This window comes from Odontesthes bonariensis, chromosome 1 (assembly GCF_027942865.1).
Source record: "Odontesthes bonariensis isolate fOdoBon6 chromosome 1, fOdoBon6.hap1, whole genome shotgun sequence".
In the NCBI taxonomy this organism is placed as follows: domain Eukaryota; kingdom Metazoa; phylum Chordata; class Actinopteri; order Atheriniformes; family Atherinopsidae; genus Odontesthes; species Odontesthes bonariensis.
This window is the reverse complement of record NC_134506.1, coordinates 40646481-40670452: the sequence shown is the minus strand read 5'-3', so window position 1 is coordinate 40670452 and position 23972 is coordinate 40646481. Positions and strand designations below refer to the sequence as shown.

The following is a 23972-nucleotide window of genomic DNA, read 5'->3' as shown; positions in this document are numbered from 1 at the left end:
GAGCGTGATTATGATAATCTTTGATATTTACAGACCTCATACTGCTTTAGAGGGAATATAGTGGAGTCAAAAGTACAAGAATTTCCACAGGAAAGCATTAAAATCTAAGTTTAAGCAGCATTTAGTTCTTTAAGTCTGTGGTAAATGCACCCTTCACCAAAAAGTCTTTAATCTCAGCTCCCATTTGACTGAAAAAGGAGCATCTGAGCTCATAACTGTGAGTTCTGGAGGTGTCCTCTCTGCCCTGTCACACCGGCCACCTGTTGACAAATCCCAGCCGCCTCTGAGCGGCTTTGTGGATTTAAAAACTCACCGATAATTTTCTCCTGGTAGCCCTTGGTGAAGAACTGCATGGCGGTGGCGGCTCTCCAGGGGGTTTTGAGGAGTCCCTGCCGCTGCGGGTCCTCCCCGAGCCCCCGCAGGATGGTGGTGTAGGCAGCGGCCAGGGACGGCAGGCTCATCTCGTTGTCCTCCACGCTCCTGGTGCGATCCTCCTTCCAGCTCTCCATCACCGAGGCGGCGGATCGGTGCGAGCCGGGCTCCGCGGCCGGCGCCTGGGGAGCGGCGCTCCGCCCGGTTCCGGCGGCCGGCCGCTTCACCATCCCGTCAAAGTGTCCGTTGAGGACGGAGCCGCTGTCCCCGGCGTCTTTCCTCTCACTTGAGCCGTACTTTGTCTGTTTAGCGTGCTCCATCACCTCTTTACTTGTCCTTTTCCTGCAGAGTTCCGCACTTGTTGGATCAGTTTGGCCAACCCCGCTGGTAATTTTGTGTGTTTTTTATAATTAAAAGTGGGCACTCTTCCCGCAGCCTCAGCATCCCTTGGCTTTATAACAGCAGGATAATCCGGAGACGGCTCCTATTGGCTGATAGGACTGCGGGGGCGGGGACAACTTCGTTTGACTCATGAACAGCTGCAGGGAATCCATCAATTTCAGGTTACAGAAGGTAAATAAGTACATTCAGGATACTCAAGCACTGCGAGTAGATTATGAAGCCACGGACCTGTTGAACAGGGTCTTTATTTTAACATATTGGTCCTTTAATATCTCTTGAAAACTTGTTTTTGTGGTTGATTTTGCTTTCTTCTCAGCAATTTCTGCACGGGAACTCTTCAATTCTTAGCACTGATGTACTTATAGTTTCCTTCTGCGTTTGCAGGATGAATTTATTTCTGTTTTAGATCTGCTTTTGACACGCAAACGGAGTATTATACACGTGACTATATACATGCATATGAAAGGCCTGATGCTACGTCATTACTTTATTTGTAAAAAAGGACAAAATGGAAAAGCAGTCCACCTTTAATTGATCATCAGAAAGTGTGAGCACCTCTATAAAAGCAGAAGTTCTGCAGCATTCAGGTGTGTGTTAACACGATGCCAAGGAGGAAAGACATCAGAAATTATCTCAGAGAAGCAACTGTTGCTGCCCATCAGTCTGGGAAGGGTTATAAGGCCATTTCCAAACTATCTGCAGTCCATCGTTCTACAAACATTCAGGACAGCTGTCAATCCTCCCAGGAGTGGACGTTGTCATGGAAAAACACGGTCTCGCACTTTGGGGAAATGCAGAATCTGGTAACAATGGTCATTTAAATGATTATTGTCTCTGTGTTAATCAACAGACACATGGTCTGCAGACATTGGGTTTACAACAAGGTGTCATTTAAAAGACAAGTGGTTAGCAGACATCAAATTTACCATAACAACGTCCCAGCAAGATCACCCCGAGGTCAGAAACCCAAGAGCTCCATCTCAGACTCTGCAGGCCTCAGTTAGCATGTTAAAGGTTAAAGGTCATGACAGCACAGTTAGAAACAGACTGAACAGGTATGGCTTGTGTGGAAGGGCTGCAGGAGAAAGCCTCTTCTCTCTAAAAAGAACATGGCAGCACAGCTTAGGTTTGCAAAGCTGCATCTGAACAAACCACAAGACTTCTGGAACAATGTCCTTTGGACAGAGCAGACCAAAGTGGAGATGTTTGCTCATAATGCACAGCAGCACGTTTGGAGGAAACCAAACACAGCATATCAGCACAAACACCTCACACCAGCTGTCAAGCACGGTGGTGGAGGGCTGATGATCTGGGCTGGTTCTGCAGCCACAGGACCTGGGCAGCTTGCAGTCATTGGCTGTGTTCGAAGCAGCATACTACATACTGATCGATCAGACAGTATGCAGAGCGTTTACCCACGATGCATTTCGCTCCTGCCCGAGACGAAATCAGCCGGTCTGAAGCTTATTTCCCTTAAGTTCTAAACTCTGTAAACTTTAGCAACATTTGAAACATTTTCAGGTGAGAAAGTAGTCGTTTAGATCCCCAACGTGTTGAAAATCTGACAAAATACCGGCTGTTTACTATTTTGTTCCCACGAATTCAGCGCTACTAAAGCTAGCTGCAGTGAGCAACGCACTTCCTGTTGTTTTCACAAAATAAAATACCCGTTGCCTTTTATCATAGGGAAAGCCATTACCGTACAATTGGTGCTTTTGTTTTGAAAACAGGAAGTTTTCCGATGTTGTGACACGTTTTTAGTGATATTTTCTCACTGTGGACCTTCAACTTTTCCTTTTCGCTGCTCTAAGGAACTAAAATAAAATGAAAATAATCAATAACTAAACCTCAGACTGAAATGTGTCTTTTAAACATTTAGATTTATTAAACTGGTAAAATACAAAATAGTTATAAAGGTTAAAAACAAACATTATTAACAGTATTTCATCAACAAACCAGGAGGCCAAACACGCATCAAACCCAACTTTCAGCGACGGCTCAGTTTTTGTTGAACGCAAACGCTGAAAGCTTGGAGGAAGGATCCAGAGACTTCTTCTTCTTGGCACTATTTTCATCAGCTTCTGCAGTTTCCTCCTCTGCGCCTCCTCCTCCTCCTCCTTCTGCCCTTTTCCTCTTCTTCAGCTCTGCCTCTCCAGCCGGTCCTTTCACTCTTTCTGTCCACGTCTGAAACACGGAGAAAGACGTTAAACGCACACGTTAATTTAAAACAAAAACGGCATTGTTCATCCTCGGTCTATCCGGGCTCCAAACACCTACATGACGATGACTAACCGCACACATGGACACTCAAGCATGCAGTTTGAAATTGCATCCTGTCAAGTATAATCACTATTGACAGGCTGCATCTCTTTGGCCTGCTGGCTCTTTTCCTGCTCGTGTTTTTGTGTTTTTTTCCCCCCTCCTCTTTCTCCTCCAGCTGAGACAAAAGGAAGCGCTTTCCTGAACGTAATAGAGCTGGGATGAATCATCAGGCCTGGTGACACACAAACGCAAAAAAATAAACACACGCACTTCACCTCCAGCGCCTGATGAAGCACCACCATTAACCCAACGCATATTAGCAGACACCGCCATCCCCGAGCAGATACGGGACGAGCTGGTTTTTAACAGCCATTTCACTGTATTTTTACATAAATAGATACATTTTATTTATCTGGACTGTTGCTTGTTTTTAAACGAATTTAAATGATTTTATTTGTTTCTCTTTATATTCTTTTATATATTTTTAATGCTTCTTCCACTCCCTGCTGCCATGCTTTTATTTTATGTGAAGCACTTTGAATTGTTTTGTACATGAAATGTGCTACAAATAAATCTGATTTGATATTTTCAGGGAGTAAAGCAACTCGCAGCGGCCACATTTCCGGCCAATCGGGTGCCTGCAGGCTGTCTCCAGGTTGTCCAGCAACGCTGCGACTGCAGAGCAGACCTTCTAAAACACCGATATAAAAAAATATACGACGTGCCGACAACAAACCAAATCCACCACCTGCTGTATTCATGAGCAATGAATCGATAAGGTAACAGACAGGAAATTACTCCACAGTTCTGCATTTATCATCCAGAGTTTGGCTTCTCACATAAAAGGAATCCGTTATATAAAACAAACGATTGCTTTAGTTCCTGGCCAGCTGTTTTGAGTTTTTCCACCATTAGTTGTTTATAGAGAAAGTTGGGACGGGAACGCCATCTTAAAGGTGTCAGGTAGGGTGTGTGCGAGGAAGGATGCAGATTCTTTCAAAAAACAAAACTTGGTTTATTTTCAAAAGGTTTCAACAAAAAGCGCAGCTGAGCCGGATTCCAAAAACTAAACTGTGACAAAAACAAAACATGAATATGGCTTGGAATACTAGAAAAGTTAGTTAACTTAGTTGTGACGGGACACGAGTAACAAGTGAGGATCTGGATATGAGCATGGACCAACCGGGAGACTAAATACTGAGGAGGGTGATTGGTGAATGAGTGCAGCTGATGGGGAAAACACAGGTGAGGGAAGTGAAGCTGGTGGCAGGGCAGGAGAAAGACTGAGGAAAAAGGTGGCAAAGCAAAACTAAATACAAGACCTGAACCTAAAACTTAACAACACTAAGACATGGTAAAAACTAAGAACTTAAACAGATACTAAAAACGTGGCAAAAAACCCACAGACATGACAAAATGTTCCGTTATATCCGTTATAGAAAACAAACGATTCCTTTAGTTACTGGCCAGCTGTTTTGAGTTTTTCCACCATTAATTGTTCAGAGAAAGTTGGGACGGGAACGCCATCTTCTGAAGAAAGCCGCCCTGTTGTGCTTTATACACGGTTTTTGTGGTTATGTTATAGCATCCTGCGACCACTTTGGGGCAATATCAGAAAGATTTGTGGGTAAATCTGATGCGTCGGCTGCTCTTTGTTGCATCGGTGCTGTTGTTGGTCCTTTAAGCTTTGCCTCAGAGTCCATTGCAAAAGGTGGTTTTGAACTGTTTCTCCAACTTAAAACGTTCACCTTGGCAGAGTCGGCCTGCGGCGTTGATCAGGATACACTTCACCGTGTGTGTTGCACCTGTGTCACTATGCATGTGTGACAAATAAAAATCTGAACCGAGTCCTCACTTTGCAGGAGTTTAAAAGTCCTAGAAGCTCACAAGAAGTTTTGCAGTGGCTGTGTGTAAAGATCCTTTAGATCCAAATACACAAAGAAGCTAACGCCTGGAACATCTGGAGAATGGGCGACGATGTGTAACGCATTGCCGGCTCTGATGGACCACGTTTGTTCTTTAATTGATCAAACGAGACTCCCTCGCAGGTGGAGATTGTACATTTTAGTTGGTCAAAAGCCTTTTTTTTTTGTAATGTGAGTAGCCACAGCAGGAGCTCCTGCCGTCACTCAGTGGGTCTACATCAGGGGTGTCAAACTGGTCCATGAAAGGGCCGTGTGGCTGCAGGTTTTTGTTACAACCCTGCGACAGCACAGCTGACTTGTTTCATTCAATCAACTGAACTGTCTGCACTGAAGGTCTTAACCAGTTCAGTTGATTGAAGGAAACAAGTCAGCTGTGCTGTCGCAGGGTTGGAACAAAAACCTGCAGCCACACGGCCCTTTCATGGACCAGTTTGACACCCCTGGTCTACATGATGAGATTAGTTCCATTATAGCTACAGTTGGGTTACATTCCTTATTTGAGAAAAGGGTAATTCTCCTTGGATATATGGCGGTGAATGAATCGAATCAAAGCGTGTCATACCCCGGTATGATAGGTGGCGCTGTACCCATTCCAGCTGTTGCTAATAGAGCCACTTCCTGTTGACCTCTTCCCCACCAACAACAACAACAAACTCAGGCATTGGAGAAAGATGGAGAACGCAGAGCCAGATGAAGCTACGTCCCTCTACATTTGGTCTGTGATGAGCTGCTTGTTGCACAAACTCGATGCCCAACGGAGCATTCTCCATCGCGTTGCTTGTTTCTTTCTGACGGCGACAACAACAGGAATATCGTCTCCTTTGACTTCCGGGTCACGACCCCGGGAAAACATCTGGAGCATGAGCAGAACGCAAAGTCTGATTCACCACGAGCTTCAGCGTCTACAAGCAGGTTTAGTTTGACTTTCAACCCAGTTATCTCAGGGTCTTAATCCGATCCAATTTCTTGTCAGATTAAGGTGTCTACATGAACTTAATAACTCAGTCTGATTGTAATTTAGCCAATAATCCAATCCTTTCAGTGCCATGTGACCCCACTGACTGCTGGTGCTCAATGTTGGTTTAGTGTTTAAAAGCCCAAAGATCCACTAAATAACAACTCGGGGTTGTTCCAGAACCCGACTCCCAGCCTTTTTTGCTCGATTCATTCCAGTAAACCATTCAGAACACTTTTAAATACACTCAGCTGTGTGTTCATGTGTGGCATCACCGCACCGACGGTGGGTTTACTGACCAGAGAAAAAAAAAAAACGGACGGTGCATTCACTGCGTTACAGATATATCTTACATGGCAGAGCAACAAATCTGTGATTCATTGAAACGGATCTTCATAGAAGCAGGAAGAGAGGATTTAACAGAAATAATCACTATTGATCAAGAACCGTGCATCTCTCATCATTTTCTCTTTATCGGTGATCCTTTGCATCCTGCTCTGTGGGGGTCTGAGGAAACATTCAACCAATGAAAGGTGTTAGCGACAAATGTCAGAACTTTTTCCTTCTAAAAATGAGCAGAAAACAACCCGACTGCACCTTTCTTTGGTCTTTACTTCAGCCACAGCGGAGCTACGAGTGAACTTTGAGGCTTTTATCTGAATAATAATAATAATAATAATAATAATAAAGTCCGGTTCTTCTTCGTTTATAGAAAACAAGAAGATTTATTTCATTCTTTACAAGTCCTCTGGTGTGAAAACTGTCTCCCCGCTCGCCGTCACTCAGTATTATCATAAGATCAATGCTTTGTGCCCTCACTACCAAAACACACTTAACTCGGGTTTCCTAGCAACAGCCGTCCCTCGCCCATCCTCCTCCCCTCAGAGCACATCCATTTCCTCTTTTCTGTTTATTGTCATCCAGCTTTCTACTTGATGTATTCAGGGTCAGGACCAGGCGACCACATAAGCACTGCTGTGAATGAAAGCACGAGGTGTGCCATTACCGACACAGCTGCCCTCATTTATTCACCCATCGACTGACCACAGGTGACACTGTGTGTGGAGATGAAACGCAGGAGAGAAATTGGTTTGAAGAACGGGAAACCGAAGGGTTTTGTTGGCCGCTGAGAAAAGAAACACCTGTAACCATCAAGCGGTCAAATCAGCGCCATGATTCCTGTAGAAAACCATCACTGCTGAGGCAAAACTGAACGCATTTTGAATGTTTTTAATTAGGGCTGGGCAACGATTAAAATGTTTAATCTAATTAATCACATGATTTCCCTGATTAATCGCATTTGTACGCAAAATCCAAAAATGAATCCAAAAGTAGTGTATAGCTTTTAGCATTTAGTTTTATTTTAAATGTGCTGCCATATGAATGAAAGTGCCATAACATTTGTTGTGCAAACACACTTTTAACATCAGCATCTTTCTGTAGTTTTTATGTAGAAGCCTCGCTCCACTGTCTGTTTCCTTGAATGACTTGCTGCTATCAGTTGTGTGTTTTGCCTTTAAGTGATATTTTAGACTGGAACTACTACGCTGAGAAGACAATTCAACTTGGCAGTGTTTACAGATGACTTTGGTTCTGTCGACTGCCGTCTGGAAGAACTTTAAAATGAAAATGGCCGAGTAAAAGTTCCGTACCCTTCTCCATGTTTGGTGGATCCGCCGATTACTTTCTTTTCCGGTTCCGCAGCAGACAGCAACAGACTTTTCCAAAATAAAAGCCTGTGAGCAACAGACTTTTACAAAATAAAAATAAATAATAAAACGGGTGGTTTGTGGCGTAGTGGGTTGAGCGGGCCCCGTTTCGGGTCCCGCATCGGACGGCCCTGTGCTGCGTGTCGTTCCCCCTCTCTCTGCCCCCTGCTTCCTGTCTCTCTGAACTTTCCATTAAAGGCACAAAAGCCCCAAAAAAATTCTTTTTTTTTTTTTTAATTAAATTTACAAAATAAATACTAAAACCTGCCTTAATGCGCGATAAAATATTTATTGGCGTTAAATAAATAACGAGTTAACGCGATAACGCACAGCCCTAGTTTTAATGTCTCTGCTACTGTGCTGAAGCACCTCTTTTCACCCCTCGGTTACAGTTCATGTAGTTTTCCCATCAATCCTGCACCGACTGAACACCCACAAAGAAGAATTCAACAGATTGTATTAGACAGCGCTGGGAAGAAGAAGCAAACATAACGTGGCGACAAAAATACAGCCTTTGCTGCAAATTCTGCACAATGGCAAGATTTCTGCTGGAAGAAAATGACTGGATTTTTAATTACTCCAAAACAGAAGTCAGGAGATTAAGTGCGCCTAATTCTATTCTCCTTTATTATACCTGTGTGGTAGGTTATTGTAAATATAATGGATGGTTTTGAGTCTGAACTGCTGCCGTCACATCAACAGACTGCAGCGGTGGGCTCATTGACGTCTTACTTCACCCGAGGACACGGCGATCATGTCCTCTCTCCAGCCGATAACAACGTTAAACTCTTATGACGATAACACCGTTTGTTGTGGAAAAATGTGGAAAAGTGATATTTTTCCGGCTGCTTCTGTCCACCGCTGCCTGGCTTTTTTTTTTACGTCCCTTTCACAGGCTTGCTTTTCGACACGGAGACACCAAAAACCAAACTCTCCATCTTTCTCTGAGGCCGTTGGGCACGCTTTATGCAGATGTGTTGCATGGTTTATCAGGAAGATAAACGAGGAGAACACTTTTCTCTGCAGGCCGCTCAGGAGCAGGACGCTACATCTCCCTTTGGTCTGGAAACTGTGCTTTAGATCCTTTTATGTGCACCAAAGGCATGAAACGGTCCGGAGTCATGGGCCACAGAAGAGGAGAGAATGGTCAAAAACTCCCATAGACACTCCTAAAGCTTGTGGAAAGCTTGGCCAGAAGAGTTGAAGCTGTTATAGCTGCAAAGGGTGGGCCGACGTCATATTAAACCCTCTGGATTAAGAATGGGATGTTACTGAAGTTCATATGTGTGTAAAGGCAGATGAGCGAATACTTTTGGCAGTATAGTGTATGTTAGGGCTACTTTGTAGACAATTATGAAACATATACTCAAAACTATGAGTATCTCGGTAATAGAAATGAATTTTAACGCATTAAATTTGTATGTTGTAGTTGTGTGTTTCAAGTGTTTTCATTTTCCACGCATGCAGAGATGTTACCGGCTGGAGTGCGAAGCGTCCCAGGGCCGCCCAGCGGGGAGTCTCCTGATAATCCCCGCTGTCTCTCAGGGTCTAATTAATGGGTTCTGCTGGGGCCAGATTTGGATTAAAGAAAGCCTCTGTGCCACACTGTGACCTTGACACCTCTCTACATCTAATTTATAACAAATATCACGTCTTACTCCACGCCAGCATCTTTAGGGCTGCTTTCGAATGCATTTCAGAGCTGTAATTTCATCCAGACTCGCGACTCCTGAGCAGCTTTGGCTGAAACTTGAAATAATTTATTTGTTTCTGAAATTAAAGCTGCAGTCGGCAGGTTTTCAAAATTACGAGTCTAAAGTCGGAAAATTCGAACTGACACAACTTTCAGGTCCCTCCCCCAACCTCCAACAAGCTCCAAATCGCCCCCCAAACCCCTCCCCCTCTGTGGACGAGGTTGTGCACGTGAGTTCACAGCAGTGTGAGCGCACACAAGCTGGGGCAGACTCACGCTCAGCAGCGTGTGCACAAGCTGTGATTGACAGGTAGGATTCCTCCACCCTAACTTGATTGGTTAAAAACAGCCGGGAGCGCTCGGTTTTTGCAAGCATGATTACAGGCTTCAGAGGGAGCTACAGATTTCGTTATTTTTCCTAAACAGCCTATTTAATATTCTACTTCTAGAATCCCATGACAGTTCAAGCTAATATGACTAAAAAAAAGTTGCTGACGGCAGCTTTAAAAGTGTCAGTTTGCTGTAATATCAAACTAAAAAAAAAAAGTCTTTTAAAGCACTTTTAAAGTCATTTTTGGGCTCTGCTGTAAAACTTTTTTTTTTCCGACATCGCAGGAAATAAACTCACGATGACTGAAAATGAGTTTCATTTTACAGAAGGAGAAAATCTGTGGAACAGAATTACAGCCGTCACTCAGTGGGGTCACATGGCACTAAAAGGATCGGATTATTGGCTAAATTACAATAAGATTGAGTTATTAAGTGAATGTAGACACCTTAATCTGACAAGAAATTGGATCGGATCGAGTTACTCGCGATCGGATTACCCATGGTTTCGGGGTATGACACGCTTTGTGCCTCTGATTCGATTCATTCACCGCCATATATCAAAGGAGAATTACGCTTGCTCAACTCATTCTTATTGTAATTTAGCCAATTATCTGATCCTTTCAGTGCCATGTGACCCCACTGACTGATGTCTGGGACATGAAAACTGCCGGAGACTATTACTCTGACAGCTTCAAAAGCCTGACAGAAGAACGTCCGGGTGCTACAAAACAGACCTTAAAGTTCGAGTTTGGAGGTAATTCTCAAACAGGAAAGGGTGAAAAAAACTGTTTCCTCCATTTAAAAGTCCTGTTCTACAGAGATGGATACAGCGATCACTCAGAACTGAAGTTTTTGGTCAAACTTGTAACCCTTTCAGCCTCTTAAATCCCCTCTTGAGTTCACCCTCAGCGTGTCGTACCAGTCTCTCCTCTGCCGACAGCGTCCTGAAGCGTGACATGGCCTCTCTGATGACGCCCGTCTCCTCCAGGTCTGGTTTATCGGCCATAATACCCTTCCTGTTCTCCTCCAACCACAGCTGGAAGCCCGTCTTTGGCCTGGAGTCACACAAGCAGGTGAGAAAATGCAGCTTTTAAAGGATAATTCCAACAGTTCTGAGCATTTCTTTGCTCCGTTTCTGTTCTTACCTCTGATTCTCCGTCTCCTCTGCAGGTGGGGCGGGGGCGGGGGCGGGGGCGGAGGGGTCTGGTTGTTTTTGCTGATCTGCAGCCGGCTCCGTGTTCTCCTGAGTCTTCTTATTAGCCGCCTTGCTGCTCGCCATCTGCAGCAGAGTGGACTGAGTCTGCAGAGAAATGTACAAAATGTGGGTGAAGAATCTTGGGAGTAAACATCCACTTTTACACAGAAAACTGGCACCACAGACGGGAGATAAACGTAGAAGAGTTTGAACATTTTGTCCCTCCGTGTGCTCATCTCAGAGGTTTGGAGGTGATGATTATACCTTGGTCTTGGGCCTGGGGGCCAGCGGCTTGAGGACGGGGGTTTTGCTCGGTCTGCCTGCAGATCCGCTGAGTGGAGCCGGCTTCCTGCTGGCCGTCATGTTGTCCAGGATGTTCGTCACTCGAGGTTGACCAGAGGAAGACGACGCTTTCCCAGAACCGGAAACCTGACCACGTCAAATGTAAAGGAAAACATCAGCGATTATCATCTTTTTCTTATAAGAAAAATAAGCATCTAAGAGAAAACAAACCTCGTTAAAAAATACTGATACACAAGCAGCAGTACAGCTGGTGTACAAGGAGATAAGTTAGATTAAAAAGACACAAACTATCAATAAGTCAAACCACAGAAGAACTGGGTGAAATGGACCTTCATTAAGTGTATTTTTGTGATGAAATGGCTGCAACAGCAGCCCATTATGAGTAAAAATCTTGCATGAAAAATCATAGTTAACTAAAAGGTCTAACAGTAGGTCTTTGATTACGTCAAAAAAAGATGGTTTGGTCTTTCTGATCCTGTGTTTTACATCATTATTAAACATTTTAATGGATCACAGAAGACTGACGGGACTTTTTGGATCATCTGACAATGAATTGGAAATATTTGATGGAGTGTTTAACAACGAGACGTCTGAAATGTGACCGCTTCCTGAAAGAAGTCGGAGGGCAAAGATTTAACCTTTAATTGTAATATCTGATCAATTCATTTACCGTTCAAAGTAACCGTCACCCACAACCTGTCAAATGAACCAAAGTGGCATCAACTCATTTCATTGTAAAAATATTAAAACCCTTACCTTGAACGGATTTGCTCGTCCTGCTTTTCCAACTGAAAATCAAACGAATTCAGTTTAAATATATATTCAGAAACCCCTTCCCTCCAAACAACAACACAACACACAAACTATAAGTGAATACAGTACGAACATGGGATTTAAAACAGCTCTGGGACTCCTTAAAAACAGCTGGAAGACAAACAACTGGCCAAGATGAGACAGGCGGCTTTGACAATGACTAGGATGCCTTTTTCTGAGATAAATTCTACATATCACCTGCAGCAAAGATCACCAAATATCAACAGATTAGTATTTATTAGCTTATTTGTTGGATCATTTCTGTTTGGAGAAACAAAAGCTTAAAGGTCTGGAAACCTTCCAAACCTTTTAACTTTGTGAGCCTAAATCAGCTGAAGGCCTCCATTCACCACGATGAGCTTCGACTTAGTAAAAGCTTTGAGACACGTGGATGAGCGGCAGGTTTCTCACTCCGTCACACTTCATCATGATCAATCTCAGTAAAAAAAAAAGTTCACATTCCAGCTTCAACAGCCGACAAAGACACAGGTTCATACCAAATCCAGGCGGACAGTCACAAAAACAGCTGTACTTTCATTTAGTTTGGGAATAATTTCACGCTTGTTCACTGATCTGTGCTGATTTCAGACGAGTCGCTTTAAAGGAAGGTGAAAGCGTGGCTGCGGGGTTTTAATGAGCGACGATGGCGGGGTAACCGTATGCGACTCACTTGGTGTCAGCGACGGCTTCACAGGGGAACCGGCTTCTTTGGCAAACGGATTCACACCTGTGGAACGGCGCAGGAAGCAGACAGGTTAGCCGAGACACTGACATCTGGTGCAAAGGGAGGATAAAAGGAAAACTGACGTTTTTTGGCTTCTGTTGCCTCCTCCGCCTCCATCTCATCTCCTCCGTCCTCCTCCTCCTCCCCGGGCTCTTCTTCTCTTTGCTCCTCCTCCTCTTCCTCTTGATGATGTCTGGAGCGGTGACGTCCTCCTGAGAGCTCAGCCTGACGATATCTGTCAACAAAAGTTACAGCCGTGGACTGGAATCAGTCATTTTAAGCTTCAGAACCCAAATATAAAGGCTTCACCGTTAGGAATACCTAATACATTAAAAGTTAGTAAAAGTCTTATTAAAGAAGGAAAGACTCGTTTCCAATGTTTGATACATTTAAGGTTCGACATCAAGCTTTGGAGCAGCAGTTAGCATTCGCTAACTGAGTGGTTTCTATGTGAAGAAGCATTCAAACCACAGGAGGACAAACCATGTCCCCGGAGCATTTATTTACATTTCCAGAGTCACTACAAACTCAAAATCTGAACCCTGGAAACTTCGTTTAGGGCTCAAAAAGCCTGAAAATGTGTCGATTTCCACAAGACACTCCCGGCTCAGAGCAGAAATATCCACCTTCCTCACAACTTCAACTTAAATCCTGCTGCAACTGACTGTCAGAAACTCTTTTTTCAAAATCTCATCAGCTGTTAAATCGGTCACTTAAGGCAGAAAAGAGCGAATAACTGCATGTTGTTTGACGTTGACGTCTAGTTGATCCATATAAGCATCAGTTTATAACATTAAACAATAAAAAGTTAAACAAAACACAGAGGAATGGAGCAGTGATGACACCCAGGGTCTATGGAGCCGATATGCACGCAAGCTTTTTTGATTGGTAAGTAAACCTGCTAGCTGAGTTAGTTTATAAAGCACTTTTCACAGGTTAAAAGCCACAAAGTGTGAATAAAACGAAGGCACACAATAAAAAGCAGTGACTTATAAAAACATAAGAGCACAGGAGATAAGAGATGAGACGGAGGGGAGATGAGAGCAAACAAAACAGACGTAAAAACCAAGCCTGGTGTCTAATTAAAAGCCGGCCAAAAACAGAAGGGTCAACAGAATCGAGGCGGCGAAAAAACGTTTACTTGAGGTTTCCAGAGTTTCTAAAAGCAGAATGGGAGGCGGAGCCTTCAGTTATCAGGCCCCTAAAAGCAGAACGGGAGGCAGAGCCTTCAGTTATCAGGCCCCTAAAAGCAGAACGGGAGGCAGAGCCTTCAGTTATCAGGCCCCTAAAAGCAGAATGGGAGGCAGAGCCTTCAGTTTTCAGGCCCCTAAAAGCAGAATGGGAGGCAGAGCCTTCAGTTATCAGGCCCCTAAAAGCAGAATGGGAGGCAGAGCCTTCAGTTATCAGGACCCTAAAAGCAGAATGGGAGGCAGAGCCTTCAGTTATCAGGCCCCTAAAAGCAGAATGGGAGGCAGAGCCTTCAGTTATCAGGCCCCTAAAAGCAGAATGGGAGACAGAGCCTTCAGTTATCAGGCCCCTAAAAGCAGAACGGGAGACAGAGCCTTCAGTTATCAGGCCCCTAAAAGCAGAACGGGAGCCAGAGCCTTCAGTTATCAGGCCCCTAAAAGCAGAATGGGAGGCAGAGCCTTCAGTTTTCAGGCCCCTAAAAGCAGAATGGGAGACAGAGCCTTCAGTTATCAGGCCCCTAAAAGCAGAATGACACTCCCGGCTCAGACCAGAAATATCCACCTTCCTCACAACTTCAACTTAAATCCTGCTGCAACTGACTGTCAGAAACTCTTTTTTCAAAATCTTATCAGCTGTTAAAATCGGTCACTTAAGGCAGAAAAGAGCGAATAACTGCATGTTGTTTGACGTTGACGTCTAGTTGATCCATATAAGCATCAGTTTATAACATTAAACAATAAAAAGTTAAACAAAACACAGAGGAATGGAGCAGTGATGACACCCAGGGTCTATGGAGCCGATATGCACGCAAGCTTTTTTGATTGGTAAGTAAACCTGCTAGCTGAGTTAGTTTATAAAGCACTTTTCACAGGTTAAAAGCCACAAAGTGTGAATAAAACGAAGGCACACAATAAAAAGCAGTGACTTATAAAAACATAAGAGCACAGGAGATAAGAGATGAGACGGAGGGGAGATGAGAGCAAACAAAACAGACGTAAAAACCAAGCCTGGTGTCTAATTAAAAGCCGGCCAAAAACAGAAGGGTCAACAGAATCGAGGCGGCGAAAAAACGTTTACTTGAGGTTTCCAGAGTTTCTAAAAGCAGAATGGGAGGCGGAGCCTTCAGTTATCAGGCCCCTAAAAGCAGAACGGGAGGCAGAGCCTTCAGTTATCAGGCCCCTAAAAGCAGAACGGGAGGCAGAGCCTTCAGTTATCAGGCCCCTAAAAGCAGAATGGGAGGCAGAGCCTTCAGTTTTCAGGCCCCTAAAAGCAGAATGGGAGGCAGAGCCTTCAGTTATCAGGCCCCTAAAAGCAGAATGGGAGGCAGAGCCTTCAGTTATCAGGACCCTAAAAGCAGAATGGGAGGCAGAGCCTTCAGTTATCAGGCCCCTAAAAGCAGAATGGGAGGCAGAGCCTTCAGTTATCAGGCCCCTAAAAGCAGAATGGGAGACAGAGCCTTCAGTTATCAGGCCCCTAAAAGCAGAACGGGAGACAGAGCCTTCAGTTATCAGGCCCCTAAAAGCAGAACGGGAGCCAGAGCCTTCAGTTATCAGGCCCCTAAAAGCAGAATGGGAGGCAGAGCCTTCAGTTTTCAGGCCCCTAAAAGCAGAATGGGAGGCAGAGCCTTCAGTTATCAGGCCCCTAAAAGCAGAATGGGAGGCAGAGCCTTCAGTTATCAGGACCCTAAAAGCAGAATGGGAGGCAGAGCCTTCAGTTATCAGGACCCTAAAAGCAGAATGGGAGGCAGAGCCTTCAGTTATCAGGCCCCTAAAAGCAGAATGGGAGGCAGAGCCTTCAGTTTTCAGGCCCCTAAAAGCAGAATGGGAGGCAGAGCCTTCAGTTATCAGGCCCCTAAAAGCAGAATGGGAGGCAGAGCCTTCAGTTTTCAGGCCCCTAAAAGCAGAATGGGAGGCAGAGCCTTCAGTTATCAGGACCCTAAAAGCAGAATGGGAGGCAGAGCCTTCAGTTATCAGGCCCCTCTCTGTGGAACCAGCTCCCAGTAAATATCCGGAAAGCAGACACCCTTTCCACTTTTAAGACCAGGCTTAAAACTTTCCTTTCCATCCTCCTTTTATCCAAATGTCGACAGCAGTTGTATCAGATGTCATGCTGGTGTGGCAGATCTGACACATTTGTTTTGGTCTTGCCATAAGCTATCTGGGTACTGGTCGGCCATATTTGACGTACTGTCTAATGTCCTTGGAGTTACTTTACAACCTTGTGCAATGATTGCATTATTCGGTGTACCAAAGGAGGCCATAAGCTCGACTAAGAAGCAACTCAACATCACAGCATTAAGTTTCTTTGCTTGCGTGAAGACTAATATTACTTAATTGGAAATCAAATATCCCACCCACTGCAGCACAATGGCTATTAGTGTTTCCCTGTTCCAACAGATATCCTTTGAATGGTGTTGTTCTAAATTGGCTTTATTCGTAAACTTTATGTATTCATATTCTGTAGTTCACTAGATAATCTATGTTCCTAGTTTGTACGTTTACACTCTGCTCATACAAACGAAATGTATGTCCAACATTTTAAGATGACGTAGCGGGATAAAATAACTGGGTCAGATAAAACGTCTCTTAGGACAGATAGTTCTGGTGCAGTAGAATGCACGCCTGAAACAACACACACACACACACACACACACACACACACTGCTTATCACATCCAAAGAACATGGCGAACATGGTGGATGGCCTGCTCACATCATGAGTAAGTGTTCAATGATACGTTGTCAAGTGTAGGTACAACCTCTGAGATAAAGGTGAACATAAATATGAAATGTTTCCGTATCGCGGGACTTGGTCGGACGGATTTCATGCGAGAACTCTGTCTCTCCGAGTCCAGCGCTGATACTTGACCTGTGACCTCCAATAAATACTTTGTTTAACTTAAAGACTGCTCCAACTGGTTCTTGGGCTTCCAATATAAAGAATCGGGTCTTAACAGCTGGTGCCGTGACCCCGTGAATTGGACTGACTCCGAGGAAGGACTGCTGGAGCTGATTGAGGGGGTCACTTTGTTCAGACAATTCGAGGCGCCCGAGAAAAAAGGTGAGCAGAAAAACCTCTTATATATGAATATATGTTAAATTTCTGCACATTGGAGAAGCTAAATTAAGTTGTCTGAATTAAGATGTCCTCTGATCAGTAAAAATCAAAGTATAAATTTACTGTTTGTTTGGTTTATTGAGTGGTATAAAAACACATAGTCTCACATAGGGAAAGAACATAAGTGTCCTGCAAAAAGTTTAATTCGAACAAATAAAAGAAACCGTGTGAGAGGTTCTCTTCTAAAAGGTTATCCTCATGGGAAGAGTCCGTAAACTTATCCACGGTGGTGGTCAGACTGACAAATCATAAAAGGACACAGGGAAAGAGTTTGTTATTTTTAATGAAACTGTGGGGGTGGTTCGCCATTTGAAGAGATTTTTGCTGTGACAGTACACAGATCTCAACTGGTTTCTGCATATTGGGGTTGGAATAGAAAAAGGGGGGGGAAGTAAGATAGGGTGTTTCAGAAATTGGTGAAGTACAACGAGTGTGTGGACTGGGAAATGACCCCGAGCGAATCAAGCGCACAGGAGTTTTAGAACCTGTGTAGAAGCTTCTTGATACGGGTCCTACCACTCGGGCACTGAGCCCTTCACCCATTCTGACTAACACGTGTAATAATATCTAAATATGTCACAAATAATGATCAATGAGTGGAAAACACTCATTTGACACCTTGACTAGATGGGAAAAAAAGGTCCCAAAGGAAGAAGAAAAAAAGGGGACTGATAGATTTGTAGATTGGACTAGAGAGATGCAAAAAAGAGGAATGTTTGGAGGATGCTGGGAGGGGGCTTCGCCGAAGCTGAGTGAGTTCAGTATCTTCTTAAAACAAGCAACCGGAAGTAAAGAACAAGCAGTAACACAGCTAAAAGAGGCAGGCATAATGCAAAGAGCGAGAGCATCAATATTTCTCACGGACTGTCAGTGTTTTTTTAGGTGAAGTTAAATTCTCCTGTCAGACACAGTCCTCTGCACAGATACAGCACCTCATGCCAGCAGGGCCGCAATCTTCTCCAGGGACACATCCTGACACGCAAAAAGATAAGACACCTCTACACAACACAACTGCAACCGAGGAGAATAAGACAACACTGTCTTCTCCTCCTCCTTATGCTGAGGCCCGCAGGCTATTGGACGCTCTCCAGAAACAGATGCCTCAAACTGAACCAATTAAGACAGAGGCACTAACCAACACTACACCTCCCACGATGGGTAATTTAGTGGTTGTTAAAAATGGCATACTGCAAACAGCTCCATTCCCAGGAGAAACTAACTCTCAAACACAAGCAAAAGAGTACCTGCACGCAACGACGCGACAGAGCACTAATCCATTCACCACCAGAACTCTGGAACCACCGGCCTCAGAACATTGAAGTGATTCATTTGAATCACTAGTAACCCGATCGTGGGCTACACCATCTGAACTCGTCTACATAAATACATCAGGGGATGCACATGGTGGTCCCACAGTACGTGACCTGACTTCCGTATTCGAGCAGAGAAAACCGCTTGAACTGAATGGTGGCAATATTCACTCTTGCACAGACACCCGTCGGAAGTATCATCAGATGCCATTGATAACGACGACTAATAGTGATGGTCGCATTACCACCACATATAATCCATTCTCCTTGCAGGACACTGTAGTGATTAAATCCCAGTTACCAGATATATATAAAGGGGGGGGCACCATGGATTAAGGCATTTCTAGAAGCATGTGCTGGCATAGTCCCAGCCCTGGGTGATTTCAGACGAGTATTTGCCTCGTGCACGTCATTGGGCATGTTGACAGAAATTGAACGACACTGCCGAACTGATCTGGACCCAGACAATACGCCCCTCCAGCAGCTTGTATATTTACTCTGGCCACAGATACGAGAGAAGTTCCCTATACATATGAGATCAGCGGAACTGTGCCGAAATCCACCTAAGGGAAATGAGAGAGGGGCAGCTTATTTACTCCGAGTAAGAGAACTATGGCATGAGAGAACTGGCGAAGATCCAGCCATAAGTAGCACCATTGAGATGCTGTTTAGAGGAGCTGTGGACTGTCTCCCTCTGTGCAATCTACGCTGAAAAAAGTGGTTGGATTAACAAACTTGACATATGCATTATGGGCTTCCCATGTCACTCAATACATTGATAATGAAATCGAAGAACGGGAACAAGAGAAAAAGGAATTAATTTCCCTGCAAGCACAAGTGGCAAAATCACAACTAAGAGCAACCAGATAAATTAGCCTAGCATCAAATTAGCATTTTTTTGTTTGTTTGTTTGTTTTTAGACCTACATAAGAGAAAAAGAAAAAGATCAACAGAGTTGGAAGCTTGGCCTGAGAGCAAAGTTTCTAACTAAAGATTGGCTAAATAATGAATCACACAGATTAAAAGCTTGAAACACTTTTTCAGATAACTGATAACCTCCAAGCTGCTCCATAATGTTATTAGTTGTTCTCTGTGTCATAAAATACTATCACCCTAAGGTGCCATTTATACTAATCTGTTTCTAGATCGTTTCTATCGCGGATGCACTGTCCATTTGCATTAAAATACTGGAATACGACTTCATAGATGGAAGGATTCAAAGACGCCGGAGCCCACATAAGCATTCGCATGCGATGCTGATTTTAGCAGTTGTAAACGGTGAGAAACGAGGATCCGCAGTGCTGAGCTGTAGCTACTCGTCCTGGTTGGACAACATCACTATGACATACTCCTCCCTGATTCGCTAGGCTGGTATCGTTCGTCATGTGACTTGAGTGCTGGGAAACTAAAAACAAACAGGCGTGCTTCACTTCAGTTACACACCGACTCCCAGTCTATGCACTGTGCCGCAACCGAAGTTTTATAGTCCATGGTTGTGTTTAAAAGAAGTTGCACCTCGTCATCTGTCCACGAGAACACACATTTCACACTGGAAGAACTAATGTTTGCCATTCCTCTTGACGCTCGTGACGTGCTACAGGTAGCAACACAATGCAGAGGGATTCTTCCTGTAGGTCGTGTTTTCTAAGCAGTTGCGCATGCTCCAGATGCGAGGGCGATCATGTGATGACTGATTAGTCATGTGACTAGCGAATCAGCCGATCCCCGTTTCAGAGTAAACAGTTAGGCTTTTATTGAGAGGACAGCAACTTTGTGTGTAAATGTAAATAGTTTGCAAGACGCCGACACGAAGAAATGGTGAAATGAATTAATGTAAACAGAGCCTAAGTGTCTCATCTCAATCTTGCTTCTTCTTCTCTCATTCAGCCTGAGAGTGAGAACAGACTCTGAGGCTGTGCTCGAAACCGCCTACTTCTCCTACTATTCCTACTATTCATACTTTTTTAAGTTCCCGGATGTACACTAGATGCATACTAGATTCGCCGAAATGTTGAGTTTTCATCATGAGGTTACTTGTCACACTCAAACTACCCAAGATGCAACGTAACGTCACGTCACCCATCGCCATTTGAACGGTCAAATTCCGTTAACGGGACGAGAGCAGTCAAAACGGCATAACCGGAAGTGCGTTGCTCACTGCGGCTAGCTTTAGTAGCGCCGAATTTGTGGGAACAAAATTGTAAACCGCCGGTATTTTTTCAGATTTTCAACACGTTGGGGATCTAAATGACTACTTTCTCGCCTGAAAATATTTCAAATGTTGCTAAACTTTACAGAGTTTAGAGCTTAAGCGAAATCAGCTTTTCAGGCCGGCTGATTTCGGCTCGGGCAGGAGCGAAATGCATTGTGGGTAAACGCTCTGCATACTGTCTGATCGATCAGTATGCAGTTTTCAAGTATGTAGTATGTAGTAGGCGGTTTCGAACACAGCCTGAGTGATCATTGGCCGGTACTTTAAGAGTACAAGAACTACATATGATAATGGATGTTTAGTTTTATACTAGAGCAATTATTATTACCTCATCCATTTTATTTTAACATGAATATGATTAGGAGAGATACCAAAGTACTTAGATTAACTGAAAACAGCTTTTCAATGCAAGAATCACAGTGAAGGGATAAGAAGCAACAAAATGTCCAAAATGAATCCAGGAAGAACACAAGGTTTAAAACAAGACATTCAGTTGTTGAAAACTGTCAGACCAAAACGTTCTACAAAGTGAGACTTTTTGATTTCCACCTGAAGCAGGACTGAGATCAGACAGTCAGACCATGTGACATAGGTTGAACAATCAGGATTTAACAGCAAGGCCAGACAGGCAGATGTCAGACAGCCGGTTATCATCTTAAAGCAGTAAAAGTTAGCCTTTATTGTTTTAGAGATCATATTAACATGACTTCAAAAATTTAGCTGATCTAAATAGTTCTCCTCTACCTCTTTTCACCAATTCTGAGTTAATAGTTATCAATATTCATATACCATTTAACTATTCAACTAAATTATTTAACTATTTAACTGCAGCAGATCTATGAAACAATTAAAATGCTCTCTTAACAAAGAAGCAAAGTGCTTTATAGAGAGGTTTAAAATAAGTTAGATTATTAGGATATTAACAAAAACACAACAATAAAAAGGCGCTACAGGAGTCAATCACCAAAAATCACCAATTCCGCTTTCTTAAAGAGGAAAACTACAGCTGCAGTGAGACTGATTCATAAAAAGATAAGGTTTGTTTTTATGACGCATTTAAAAACAGCCACAGCGACCAGAGAGCCGTACAAGAGAAACAATATATCAACACGATTAGCAGTTTCTAACCCTGCAGATTAATGATAAGTGAAACAGTACAGCATTGGATAGAATGGGTGAAATAGAAATGAAATGCTGTTTACAGTTAAAGAGATGCCACTCAGCCATAGTAACAAACTGAGAAAAGGAGTGAATTTTAGAACACGTTAAATAATTACAGCAGGTCTGAGCCGCTCTGATTGGAAAAGGAAGATTAATCCATTTATAAGAAAGGTTTTTGTGACCTCAGCCGGCGCCCTGTTAAACACCTACATCAACTCAAGAAGCGGATAAAACAAAGCAGTGAAAGCCAAGGCCACAACACTCACCTCAAAGATAAAAACTAAAGGATGAATTAAGATCAACTAACAAATAAAATAAACCTATGTTGCTAATTCTAATCTGTATGAAAACATGTTACGGTATCACGTGATGTTGGAAACAGCTCTGATGTCACACTGTTGGTTTCCACATGAAGTGTTTCTGATTCCACTGGAGCAGAAAAACTAGATGCTGATTCTGAACCGTTTGTGGACGGCTCAGCATCACGAAACACAGCCACTGGTAAGAATTTAAGAAAATTTAGTAGCAAGTAACAAGTGAGAATTAAACCGATTATGCTGAAATTGTATCTTAACCCATTGGCGCCTAAAGCACCTGCAAAAAAAGCTGCTCAATGCCTAAGCCAGTTTTTAGAAAAGGTCCCCAATGCCTGAGGTTTTTTTTAACTAAAAACAATTAATTGAAAACACTTAAGAACAATTCAATAGTCTCAGCCTCTGAAACACATAAAGACATGAAATAAGTTGCATTTTAAAGGTTAAATTCTCTGCTTTTATTCCGTCATGTTCATTCAGCATTAACACCAACACATTTTCATTTAAAAAAAATTAAAAAGATGAGTCAATACACACACAAACACACACACAGACACACACATGATTCAGGATAATACCCAATGCTGCTATTTATTATACTACTATTACTATACTATAACTAATCATCATTACTATTATTATCATCATTATTATTATTAGTATTAGTACTAAATGTAGGCACCACTTCAGCTACATTTCTGGCCATGATAGAGACGTCATTGCAAAATTATAATATCAGCAATAATAATGAATGATAAAAAGAAACTGCAATATATCTTGCATTGTGCAGTTATACTGTATACTTCAGTGACACGACTTCTAAAACATCATAGTTATACTGCAGTAATTCACACCGGGCTCTCTCTTTTTTTTTTTACATAAGGGCAACGCCACTCAAATAAGAATGAGAAGTCGTCAGAATGAAGCGCAAGAATAAATAATTACCTCCAGATCATGTCAAAACGATCTCGTGCCATCACTCGGGCGACATTTGTCTGATACAGCCACTTGCTCTGCCTCCAGTAATCCCGGCGAGTTAGTAGTTTGATTATTCCAAAAGTTAGGCAGATACCGATGAAAGATTTCATCTCCTGCTTTGACACGGGGCTCCACTTCGAGTTGGGTGGTGTGTGGCCGCGCGCCTGATCCGCATATAAGTTTTTATGTGTCACCAACATATCCCAAACTTCATCAGTGAAAATATGCGAGAACACATCTAAAGGACTTGCATCTTCAGATATTGGCACCTTCAGCCCCGGTGTACGAGTAAACTTTTGTTGACGTCGGGGGCGAAATCCAGCGGACTGCCAGTCTACTTGAAAGCCAAAAAATTCCTCGTCCTCGTCCTCATCCTCTCCAAACAAATACCAATCATTGTGCATTACATGCGCCTTGAAATGAATGATAAATGAACAATGTTGCGCTACGCAACATCCGGCGTCAATGGGTTAACACTCTGAGCTGAATTAAGAGAGGACAGACAATATTCATCCTAAACAGGTAAATCAGTTAGTCTTTGAGAAGAAATGGCTGCTTTCTTGATGCTGTGCTGCTCCCAATATAAAATCTAACCACAAACATTTCTGTCCTGCAGCAGAGAGCAACACAGGAGCAGAAACTGCAGGGGAGCAGTTCGGCAATTAATTACTTCTCAAGTTTTCCCAACAAAATTCTGTGTGTGTTTTTGTCTTCTTTGGTCTGTGTTTTGTGTTGCGTCTCTGTGGTGATGTGTTCTCTAAATTATTTTTTTTTCCACAGCAAAAGGAAATTGATGGTACTGAATTCTGCAGTAATGCTGCACAGCATTGAGTTACATGGGCACACAAGGGCTATATCAACTGGCCAGTTGTTTTGTTTTGGGTTATTTTATTTTAATTTAATTTTATTGTTTGGTTTGGGGGACATAAGAAAAAATGATGAATTGGGCACTAGGACTGAACCTGTGCCCACTAGTGAGGACAAGAAAGACACGTCCTGAGTATAAGACA

The 23972-nt window shown here is 43.2% G+C and overlaps 2 protein-coding genes across 4 annotated transcripts in view; both read right to left on the bottom strand.

Moving 5' to 3' along the window:
- Positions 1-786, bottom strand: part of gch1 (GTP cyclohydrolase 1) — a 39752-nt gene extending 38966 nt beyond the window's left edge. The window contains exon 1 of the mRNA XM_075472328.1: positions 314-786. Within this exon, the coding sequence (XP_075328443.1) occupies positions 314-692 (379 nt within the window). The 5' untranslated portion in view covers positions 693-786. The remainder of the gene's footprint in view (positions 1-313) is intronic.
- Positions 787-2672: 1886 nt separating this feature from the next.
- Positions 2673-23972, bottom strand: part of wdhd1 (WD repeat and HMG-box DNA binding protein 1) — a 41250-nt gene continuing 19950 nt past the window's right edge. For all 3 annotated transcript variants that reach the window (XM_075472308.1, XM_075472299.1, XM_075472316.1), the window contains exons 20-26: positions 12767-12918; positions 12630-12686; positions 11903-11934; positions 11108-11272; positions 10794-10948; positions 10568-10703; positions 2673-2958 (exon numbers count right to left, since the gene is read on the bottom strand). In XM_075472308.1, the coding sequence (XP_075328423.1) occupies positions 2773-2958; positions 10568-10703; positions 10794-10948; positions 11108-11272; positions 11903-11934; positions 12630-12686; positions 12767-12918 (883 nt within the window). In that variant the 3' untranslated portion in view covers positions 2673-2772. The remainder of the gene's footprint in view (positions 2959-10567; positions 10704-10793; positions 10949-11107; positions 11273-11902; positions 11935-12629; positions 12687-12766; positions 12919-23972) is intronic.